Below are 11,540 nucleotides of genomic sequence, written 5' to 3' on the forward strand. Positions count from 1 at the left end.
CCTCCCCCATCGTCAAGGCGGCCCGCCAGGATGGCGAGCTGCTCCTGTCCGCCCAGCTGGATTCTGGGGAGGAGGACCCGGGGGTACCCAGGCCCGGCCCCCACGCACCCTACATCCTCATCTACGCCAACGACCTGGCCATCTCAGAGCCCAACAGCGTGGCAGTGACACTGCAGAGATATGACCCCTTCCAGGCTGGGGACCCGGAGCCTGGAGCAGCCCCCAACAGCTCGGCGGACCCCCGAGTGCGCCGGGCCACGCAGGCCATGGGGCCGCTCCAGAACAACGAGCTGCCGGGGCTGGACGAGAGGCCGGCACATGCCCCCCACGCCCAGCACTACCACAAGCACGAGCTGTGGCCCAGCCCCTTCCGTGCACTGAAGCCTCGGCCGGGCCGCAAGGACCGCAGGAAGAAGGGCCAGGATGTGTTCATGGCCTCCTCACAGGTGCTGGACTTTGACGAGAAGACGATGCAGAAAGCCCGGAGGAAGCAGTGGGACGAGCCACGGGTTTGCTCCCGGAGGTATCTGAAGGTGGACTTTGCAGACATCGGGTGGAACGAATGGATCATCTCACCCAAGTCGTTCGACGCTTACTACTGCTCAGGAGCCTGCGAGTTCCCCATGCCCAAGGTAGAGTGTGTGGGGTCACCCCGCTGTGTTCTGCCCCTGGGCTAATTGTGACTCTCAGCTCTGCCCCTGCGGGCAAGTCCCTCTGCCTCCTCACTCTGTTTCCTGTCTGTAAATAGGGATAATAACACCTCCCATCTACTCAAGGCAGAGAATAGGTAGACAGAGGTGCCAAAATGGCAGCCTGTTCGGTGGATACAGCCCACAGATGGATGGGGTCTGGCTGTGCCTTCACTGAATTTGAGTTTTAAATCAGAACCTTTCTTCTTTTGCAAAACAGGAGATCCATCTCCTTAGGTGTGTGCTCCCACATAGCAATATCCACAGAGGTTGAGGAGACCCTGGCCCCCTGCACACAGGTCAGGTCTCTTAAGCCCCCTCCTCACCAAGGCTCTTCTAGAAACCTGGCCTGGATCTCAGGGCGTTGGTGTCTGTGACCAGCACAGAGCTGGCCTCAGTGGCTTCCCAGTGTGACTGTCCATCCCCCACCCCCGACTCAGGGCAGGAACTCACAGGGCAGCTCGCTCTCATTGCACACAAGTCGGCAGGACACACAGCACGGGGCTGTTTTCCCCATTGTGCTGGCCCGGGTTTTCAGATGCTCACCTTCCCTCCAGGCTGGGCCATGGTTCTGTCCATCCATCTCCCCACATCCTGAACCACGGTGGGCTGGCTGCCTGCTGATGTCGACCTCGGCACAGAGCTCACACTTTCCTCCTCCTTAGCTCCTCTGCTGAGTTCCAGGTCATGCCTTCCTCTCCAAGAAAGGAAGTCAGCGCGTAAATCCACTGTGAACGTAAATAAATCAGCCAGCTGGGAAATCCCAGACCCAGACGCGGGGCCGCATTAACCTGTTTGGGAATTAAGAGGCTTCTCCTCAAAGCCGTGCATGTGCAGGAGAGGGGAAGGGAGGTGTCTGACAGAGAGACAGGCGTCTGCTGGAAGGGCCCAGCCCGGGGGATGCAGGGTGAGTACAGCAGGCTCCTGCTGGCTGACCCTGCACTTACCTTATCAGTCTGCCTGGCTGCCTTTCCACCTTCCCTGACACCAGCCTGAACTCCCCAAATGCGGTGTCCCTCTCCTCCCACCTCCCCACCAGAGGCTCTGTGCGTATAAAACTCTGGCCGACAATGAGCTGAGACACCTGTGACATGGTCCTCTTCATCTTGTGGGAGGTGCCGTGTTCGCTGCTGGGACCCAGACTCTTCTGGATGCGAGAGGCTGCCTGGGGAGGGAAGGGGAAGAGAGCTGGTGTGGGCCCAGCGAGCATGGTTTCCAAGCCAGACTACTTTCTAACTGAGGGCTCCTGGTCCAGTTATTTAGTCATTTTAAGCCTCAGTTTCACCAGCAAAATTAAAGTCATACCCACCCCATAAGGTTGATTCAATGACAAAATGGGGTGATGTAGGTGAAGCAGCGCCTGACACCCCAAAGTCAGACCCACCTGGGAACTGTGAGCTTCCAGCCCCATCACACTGATGCACTTGTGCCTGCAGGGCCTCCCCTCCTGTGCTGAGGGCGTGATCACATGGCAAGCGTGTCGGTGCTCCCTGGACTGTAAAGTCTGGGCAGCTATGGCCCCAGGCAGAACCTCCAATCTTCCCCACTGCCTTCCCTCTGGGGCTCCTGCCCAGTTCCTGGTGCTCCTCGGGGATGTGTGACGCTCAGGTGCCCCCAAGTGGCCAGTGCCATGTAGGGGATGTGCCTTCCCTCTGGGAGCCCGAAGGGCAGGAAGGCCTTTTGCAAAAGTCCCTAGGACTCAGTCTGCCACTGATTTCAGAAGAAATGTGTACCCAACCCTGTGATCTCACCTTTTCTTCTAGGTCAAGGCCTTTTCTGTGGCCTCAGTCAAGGACATGCAGGCAGCGTGGTGGGTGGGTGAGGACTGCAGGGTGGGCAGAGTTCGGAGGTGACCATGCTCATTTCCCCCTTGCAGATCGTCCGCCCCTCCAACCACGCCACCATCCAGAGCATCGTCAGGGCCGTGGGCATCGTCCCAGGCATCCCAGAGCCTTGCTGCGTTCCCGACAAGATGAACTCTCTTGGGGTCCTCTTCCTGGATGAGAACCGGAATGTGGTTCTGAAGGTGTACCCCAACATGTCTGTGGAGACCTGTGCCTGCCGGTAAGACCAGCCGCTCTGCAGTGGAAAGAACCTGCCCCGCCTGCACACAGCAGGGCAGCATTCTCGGAACCTTCTGGAGTGAGCACTTGACTCAGGGTGCAGCTGCAAAGGCAGGGCACAGCTTGCAGGCAACCATCTGTCACCCCAGGGCATCATTCTGGGGTCTTTCACTGCTGGTGACTCAGCCCCCTCAGTGCCAGTCCGAATCCTTTGAAGGGATCTGGGAATTAGCCCTGGCCTGACGGTTGCCCACGGCCTGTCTGCTGTGCTCAGAATGCCTGAAAACCGGACATGTCCACAGGCTGGGTTTTGTGACTATCATCTCATAACCTGGAAAGAAGACTACAAACCCGAAGGCACTCACTCCCTTCACGTGGAAAGAACCTCTGTTTAAACAATCAGTTTAAAACACTTTGGGCCAGAGTGTGATGCTGCAAAACAGGGCCTAAATAATGGTATAAATGGATGTTTTCTCTCAAAATCCACTGCAAACGCTTTTATACATACGGTATGCACATATAACCAATTTTGGTTTCTTTTTCTTAATATATGTTTTATTTTAAAACAAAAAGGAGGGCGTTGACACCGTTCCCCACAGAGGTAGTCAAGCTGGTTGAGCGTGCATTGTTTAAACGTGCTTATTGAAATAACCCATGCAGTGATACGCAGGAATACTAAAACATAACCAAGATTTTATATTTTTGTAAATTATACTTTCTATACTGTAGATTGTGTGCGGTATGTGTTTTTATGGAAAGCTAATAAATTAAAGGGACAGTGGTATCTTAAAAAACTGAATGTCACCCATTGCAAAATATGGATGGATCTCCATGTGTAAGCATGACATCTGGGTGGCTGCTGGGGTCACAGCCTTCTTTAGGAGCCAAGGTCCCTGTAGGCCGTCTCCACACTCTCTCATCTTTATCCTAAGCTCCAGACACCGGCCACTTCTGTGCCTTCCAGGGTCCTGCCCACTCATATCACACCACAGGTCCCCACCCTGGGCTCGTCCAGGAAGGACATGGCCCAGACAGGCACAGTGACCTCCACTCCTTAGCCTCAGAGGGGATATCAAGTGATGGGGAGGTGCCTGAGATATTTAAAGGAACATCTATGGTAACCTGGTCAGAGGGCTTCTGCTTGGGGTAGTTCAAGCAAGAGATTCAATAGAAGAAGTCAGGGGTCTCTCCAGAGATTTGGGGGCTCCTGAGGAACTGGAACGTCTGCTTCTCCCTGCTTCCTAGTCAGCATCCCTGTCCCCAGATAGTCTCCCCCCAAGTGGCTCCCTTATCCCTGAGTTGACATCACCTTACAGTTGTAGTACCTGAAGCTGATTGACCAGCATTTCTGAAGGAGAAACTGGGTCCAACTGGGGGCAGGTGTATAACAGTCCCTCGGCTGGGAACTCAGAGGATGCCATGGCCCCCAGTCTTCTCTTACTCGGAGAAGGTTGAAAAGCCATGAGCAGTTCTCCAGGATGGGACTTAGAAGGAGAAAAGGAGCCCAAGGCATCTGTCTTAGGTCAGGGTCCTGAAACCAGGGTTCCTGGGCAAGGCATGGATGAGGAAGTGCTCCCAGGAGAAACAGGCAAGGAGTGGGTAGAGCAGGACAGGAGGGCAAGAAGCCAAGCATCCCAACCTTGCCTGGATCCTATGGGGAGCTCTGGCACTTAAGCTATACCTCTGGGTTAGTCCAGCTTCAAGGCAAGGATGCTGGATGTTCAGACCCTCTCCCCAGGCTGCCCCCAGTGGTGAGATGGAAACTCTCAGTTCTCTGGCCCTCTACACAACCAGCCACTGTGGCTTAGGAAGCCCAGGCAGCCTCTGAAGAAGGCTACAACTGCAGCCACTGGAGGCGAAGCAGCCGACACTGAAGAGAGTACCCAGAACAGGTAGGTAAGGGGGGCTGAGGGTACCCGGGTTGGGGTCTAGGTATTTTCCCCGTAAACATCTCTACTGTAAGCAGTTTCTTCACAAGCATTCTTGCTGCACGACTAATTGGCCACGAGGCCATTTTGCCATATAAGATAAAATAACTGGTTGACAGTTCCATTACACTGGAAAATATACCATCAGTTTTTACAAATTCTCCCGTGAGCACAGTTATACCTCCCAGCCATCAAAACCAAAAGTTTACTGATTTATCAAAGATATAAAAGAGGCAGCTACTAACAACAGTCTTCGAGGGCATTAATGATGGATTCTTTAGCCCATTTAGATATGACACCTTGTTCTCCTAAGCTGTCTTTACCAAATTTATTATGCCGTATTAGAAGTTGGAGGCAAAAGAAAAATCAACTCCTCCTATCCCTGCCAAAACAAATGTTTATGTGATTCCTGATGAGTAGAAGTCTCTTGAAAATGGTGAGCATTTTAACAAAACCTGGCTTAGATGAACTCAACCAAGGGTTTGCAGAAATTGATGTGTTATCATTTTCTAGAGTAGTATAACTGTCAAGCAGTGATTTTTTTTTTTTACAGCAACATGGCCTTAAGGCCAATCAGTCGTGCTCCAAAACTGCTTGCGCCGAAGATGTTTACAGCAAAAATACTGGACACACCTGGCTGGGGCCCAGCAGCATATGCTCAGCAACCCCTCTGAGGTGCTCCAAATGGTTGTGGGACATGTGTGTGAACAGCTGCCCTGGGCACATGGCCCTGCCTCTTGGCAGAGATCAGGTGAGGCGACGGGGGTGGTCCTTAAGGCACACACTGCCTTATTCCTGCAGGACTTGTACTGGGACTAAATGATTCTTTCATTGGATTGCTGGGAGGTCTCAAATTGGTCTGCAAATTGGTCATGGCTTGGTTTGCCATGTCTAATCCTTTTTGAAATATGACAGAATATAAATTACTAGCAAAATAAGTAAAAACATTAGGGCTTGATAAGGTTCCAAATGCCTTTTTCTTCTCAATATTAGATTTTTCATGTTCCCTTCTCCCCCTCAATTGTCTTCTCATACAACTGCTCCCTTTCCATTGTTTTGGTGAAGATGGGGTGTCTTATAATACTTCTATCTTATTCTTTCCGGCATTTGCAATTTCTGGGAGATCTCCTAGGTCACTATGAAAGGCTACAACTTCTCTGAGCCCTCATTTCTGGATTACAAGGGCAGAGGGAGCAGGCCGGGAGGATCACCCCTGTGTCCAGCCATAGACAGGAGCTTCGTGCTTGTGCCAGGTTGGGTGGTACCCAGTGGTGATGACTTTGCCGTATGATGAAAGGAACTAGTGTCAGCAGGGACCCCTCACATTTACAGAGCATCATGCATTTAGATATGACACTTCATTTAGCCTCACAGCAACCTTGCAGCTTACTCCCCCGCTGGTGTTTCAGAAAAGCAAGCTCAAGACAAGTAAGTAATATGGCACCAATGTCTTAACCAAGACCACAGGTAACATCAGCTTTGACATACAAGGCTGCCTGGTTCAAGGCCTGTGTAGCTGGTGTTGCCTCCCAGCTTCCTGACCAGTGACCCCCACCACCAGCCGGTTAAGGTTGTCCCAATGGCCCTAAGTGGCCTTACAATAAAGCAAGGCTTTATAATGCTTAATACCGTTTTTTTCCTCTTAAAACCAAAGTATCAACATCACATGATCACAAGAGCAAGAGGTCCCAGGACCCAGCCCAGGTGTGCACGGGTCCCTGAGCTCACTAACTGCATCTGGGTCAGTCTGGAGGGGGCAGTGTGGTGGCCTGCCACTGAGCCCTAATACTGAAGTTATACATCCTCTGGATGGGCAGAGCCTTAGTTCATGTGACAAATATAAACAGTACAGCTGCGAGCTGGAAACGTTAAGGCTGGGAGAAAACTTTGAAAAACTTTGGATGCAACCCTTTTACTCAACAAGCAGGAACACTGAACCTGGATACTACCAGGTGTCTTGCCTGAGGCGTCCCGATAGGTGCCTCTGTATGTCTAAGTCACTCGAAAAATGTCATCAGAGCTGTAGCCTGTAACTCAGGCTCCTTCTGTGGCCAGGATGGAGTCAGGGCCATGATGGAGAAGCCTACAGAAGTCTGGGGCTGGGTGAGAGGGTTTGAGGAGAGGGCTCCAAGGGAAGAGGAGTGGAGATGACTCCACCAGGTTGGAAGAGCTGGACTTAGCTGGTGGCATAAAGCCATTGCAGGCACCAGCTTGTGCAAGATGTGTTTGATGGCAGCCCGGGCCAAGGTGGGCTGGAGTGGGCTTCAGCGGGAAATCTAGGAGGGCAGAAGCAGCCTGGCAGCACTGGCTCCTAGCTGTGCACCAAAACATGGAAGTTAGAGCCAAAGGCTATTTCTTTTTACCCAAAGCTGCAAACATAAAATCTCCTTCACTGATAAACTGATGCTTCTGAGATTTCCGAGTCTCCTCTCTTCTACTCCCTAAGATGACGGCGCTCTTTCAAGCTTTGGTCTACTTTTCCTTCTCGCTCAAGCCTAATGCAATCCTAGATTCCTCCAATCTCTCACAGCAGTCCTGTCTGTATGTATAAGGGTGGGTGAGCAGAGGAACGAATGAACTGTTTATTCATTCAGTGATTTAGCACCTACTCTGTGCCAAATACCATACCAGGCAGTATACACACACCTGATCTCTTGGAAGGCTCATACGAATTTCCTCTTTTATTAAAACCAATGTGCAAACTTGAATGTGCATCAGAATCACCTGGAAGCCTTGACCAGATTGCTGGGCTGAGTCAGACTTTCTGATTCAGGGCAAGACTTAGCATTTTTAAACAGTTTCCAGGTGCTGCTACTGCTGTGGTTCAGGGACCACGCTTTTAAGAACAACTGTTCTAATAAATGTGATGACCACCTGGGCACAGTCCAGAGACAGAGTGCACATTGGCTGAGTACTTACCGTGTGCCAAGAGGAAGCAGGATCTCAGGGAGGCGAGGCCCAGAGCTGGGAAATGACATACCTGCTGCTCTGCCTGGTTCATGCTCTCCCCTTACAGCCTCAAGGTCAGTCCAGTTTTCATTCCTCTGAGCAATGTGTGGGTGAGAGTGGAGCTTGAGAGGTAAACGGAAGGACAGGTGTCTTGTAGTCAAGTCTCTTGTGATGGAAGGGGCTCCTGACCCCGCAGAGGCAGCTGTATCACAGTTACTCAGTAACTCACCATTCCACCCTCCCCCCAGCCCCTGACCACCACCATTCTACTCTCTATCTCTATGCATTTGACTACTATAAGTACCTCATATAAGCGGAGTCATACAATATTTGTCCTTTTGTGACTGGCTCATTTTATTTAGCATATCCTCAAGGTTCATGCATATTGCGGCATGTGTCAGAATTCCCCCCCCCCTTTTAAGGTTGAGTAATATTCCATTGCATGGATGTAATGCATTTTGTTTATCCATTCATTGATCAATAGACACTAGGGTAGCTTCCACCCTTTGGCTATTGTGAGTAATGCTGCTATGAACATGGGTATACAAATATCTTTTTGAGACCCTGCTTTCAATTCTTTTGGATATATACACAGAAGTGGAATTGATACATCACGTGCTACACTACTTGGGGGAAGAGAAGAGGGGGACAGGAGTGGTAAATAAGACCATTTGTGGCTCAATTAAGGCAGCCCTTCCCCAGGAAGGGAAAGCTGGTGGAAGGAGAGGGAGCGGGTCCTTTTGTATGAGGACCCCACATCATCTGGGAAAGACAAAACAAGACCCGAACCTTGTTCCCTAGAACAAGACCTAGAGTTAAGGGGATCTGCCCAGAGGGACCAAGGCCCATATGTTCAGAAAGGTAGCAAGGTCTCTAGATCACCTTGAGGAAAGTGGAAGTTTAGGCTGGTAACTCAGGGTCCCCATAAGGACCTAGAAATTTGTGGGAGATGGCAGGATGGGATGAGAGTGTGATCACAGCTGACCTCTTCTCTCAACCCAGCCACCTGCCACAGGGGAGTGCCTTCTAGAGAAAGGGTAAGCCTAGGAGGATGTCTAAGAAAGCTGTTACCTTGGTGCCCAACGGGGGACACCATGGGGGACCAGGGCAGAAACCTGGACCAGCCAGGGCATCCCAGCAGCTGTGCACCAGCAGCTATAAATAAGATGTGTGACACCCACCCCAGCAGCAGAGCTGAGTGTCACTGAGAAGCAACAGCAGGTGGGACCTGCCAGGACCTCTATCCCACTTCCCGCTTCCAGTATTAAGAAGTTGGACTGATACCATTCCACTTCCATCTCCTTTGGACTAAATAAACCTACAGGGCTCTTGGACAATTCAGGAAAGGGATGACCTGAGAGAGAAAACCAGACTTTCCAATAATATGGATCAGGGGGTCTCATGCAATTACTTAAAAACAATAAAGGAGATGTGGACATATTGATACTCTGAATTTGTGGGGCAGATCATTCCAGAAATACAGAGGCATGTTGTACTGCACAGTTCTGGGGGCACCATCCTCATCACAGTCTATGTGACCAGGCCCTCCAGGCAGTGTTCACATGCAGCCTCCATGGCTAGATGTGGTGACGGCCATATGTAAACAGGTCTGCAGTCCTATATCTGAGATCCCCAAATCCAAAATAGAAAACCTGATGTTTCTTTCAATTCCTTTCATGATAAAACCTGACCTGAATGGATATCTGTGTTTTTATTTGTTTCACTGCAGAAATGTCAATGTGTTTGAGTATAGGGGATCACCCCCAAGCCCACTGGGGATATTACGGTATACACTCCATACCAAATTATCCAAATCTGAAGCTTTCTGAACTTCAAAACACTCCTGGCCACAAGGGTTTTCAATAGGGGATTGTGGAGCTGCATGGAATCTCAAAATGGTAACAGTGGCCATCACTGGGTGGTGAGATTGCAAGTTATTTTTATCTCCTTTCTAATACTTTGCACTTCCCAAATTATCTGCACTGCATATTACTGTTATAATCAGAAAAAAATATTTGTCATGTTTTTAAGAAAACGTCAGATAGCAACTCCTCCAGCTTCAAGAGCACATTCAGGCCACCCCCAGTTACATCCCTTGACTCCACCTCTTGAATGTGACAGGCTTCTGGGCTGCCTCCAGGGACTAGAGCCCTGTGGGGGATGCCTGCCCAGCTCCCCAGCTCCTCCCAGCCCTCTCCCTGCTGCGAAGCTGCAGTCCTGCTTCCTGGGCTGTGTACCCGTTCATTTTTCCCTGCCTCAGGGAGTTCTTGCACTAAGCTGGCTCAAAGCCCAGCATGCTTCCTGCCCCCTCTGCAAGCAGCACTTCTGACGCTGCACCCTTCCCATCCATCCTCCCTGGCAGTGTCCCCAAAGTACGGGGACAGCAAGTTCTGTCCAGGCCTGGCCATTGGGGATTCCTGTTTTCACTCCACCCCCCACGAGGGGTGGGGAAAAGCTGGGTGCACACCCGGGATCTCTGACTCCGACCGCCCTGGCCCCTTGTCCATCTTCCTGAACCTGAACCCTCTCCCCAGGAGCCCTGCCAGCTTGAAAAAACTTCACATTCAAATCCTCCTCAGAGTAGACTCCCAGAATATGTTTATGCTCATTCTTTGCTGTGGTCAAACCCACACGTGATGGAAATGGACAGGTCTAAGTGTGTGCCCACTGCCCTTAAAACAACACAGACTCTGGGGCCTCGCATGGCCCGACTGGGCCACGGCTTGTCAGCTTCCTCAGCGGGGAACATCTCCTGGGCGTGTACTGGCCTCAGAGCTTCCCTCCTCCTTTGTCTCCCAGATTATATGGTTCTCCTGACTGACAAGTGTGGTCCAAGCAGCCACCCAGCTGACGTGAGCCAAGACCGCACCCCCCAGACCGGTGACAGGGCTCTTCTGGGGTCCCAGGGCCAGCAGGATTCTGTGTGTAAGTGGTGTTTTCATAGAGCAGCCCGGCACAGGGCTTCCTCCCCAGCTCCCAGGTCAGTCAGACCCTGGGGTGGAGAAGTTGCAGCCAGAATGCAGCCACCCAACTGACTGGGGCAACCGCCCCATGGCAACCGCCATGATGGTTAGCACATAATCACCTTGAATCCTTTGCAAGTCTCTTCTGAACCCGAGGCTCAGAGAGGTGAAGTGACTTGCTCCAGGTCATGCTTGTGAGGAATAAGTGAGGGAGATGGGATTTGAACCCACATCTGGTCTGACTCCAAAGTCCCCACCACCTCACTAAATTATACGTGCCACCTTCACCCATGATCCCTAAGGCTCGGGAACTCTCTTGACAGATGAGAAACCAAGGCACCGAGCACTTGAGCCACAAATGCACATCCCAGTTCCACAGGAACCAGGCTTCTTACTAACTCTGATACAGCCTCCAGTCTACCACCCACCCTGGCTCCAGTGGTTAGCCAGGGGGCTTCTGGGAGTTTTGTGCTGTTGTTTCTATATCTGGAGGACTTTTTGGTCTTGTTTGTTTCCTGGATTCTTTGTTTCTGTGGACCAGGAGATGGAGCACATGTCACCCTGTCTCGAGATTCTTCTGAACAGAGCTGGCAAGGAAATGAGAAAGGATCCTAATTAGGGGGCGATAACCCCACGGAGAAATTCAGATTTTTGCAGCAGGCCGTGTCCTTCCCACAAGCCCTGTGTGTTTGTCAGATGTTTATAGAGCCTTCATTAACAGAGAGCTCCCTTAGATAAGAGGCCTGAGCACAGCATCAAGGGCCAGATAAGAACAAGCGGAGGGCACTTCGGGGACGGCAGGCGGGTGGGAGCCTGTGAACTGGCCCGGGTGCGCGGTGCAGAGTGGTGGGCAGGACAATGCGGGCCGGCTCCTTCCCGGCTCCTCCCCGCACCCGCTAACACACCGCGGCTGCCGCAGTCTCCGGAGCAGGGCTAGAGCATCCCAAG

The 11,540-nt window shown here is 51.6% G+C and overlaps 1 protein-coding gene across 1 annotated transcript in view; it reads left to right on the top strand.

The window, feature by feature from the left end:
• Window positions 1–2,757, top strand: part of GDF10 (growth differentiation factor 10) — a 12,768-nt gene extending 10,011 nt beyond the window's left edge. Inside the window, exons 3-4 of the mRNA XM_007453443.1 lie at window positions 5–632; window positions 2,566–2,757. Coding sequence (XP_007453505.1) covers window positions 5–632; window positions 2,566–2,757 — 820 coding nt within the window. The remainder of the gene's footprint in view (window positions 1–4; window positions 633–2,565) is intronic.
• Window positions 2,758–11,540: the final 8,783 nt, after the last annotated feature.

This window comes from Lipotes vexillifer, unplaced genomic scaffold (genome assembly GCF_000442215.2).
Source record: "Lipotes vexillifer unplaced genomic scaffold, Lipotes_vexillifer_v1.1 scaffold2641, whole genome shotgun sequence".
In the NCBI taxonomy this organism is placed as follows: Eukaryota; Metazoa; Chordata; class Mammalia; order Artiodactyla; family Lipotidae; genus Lipotes; species Lipotes vexillifer.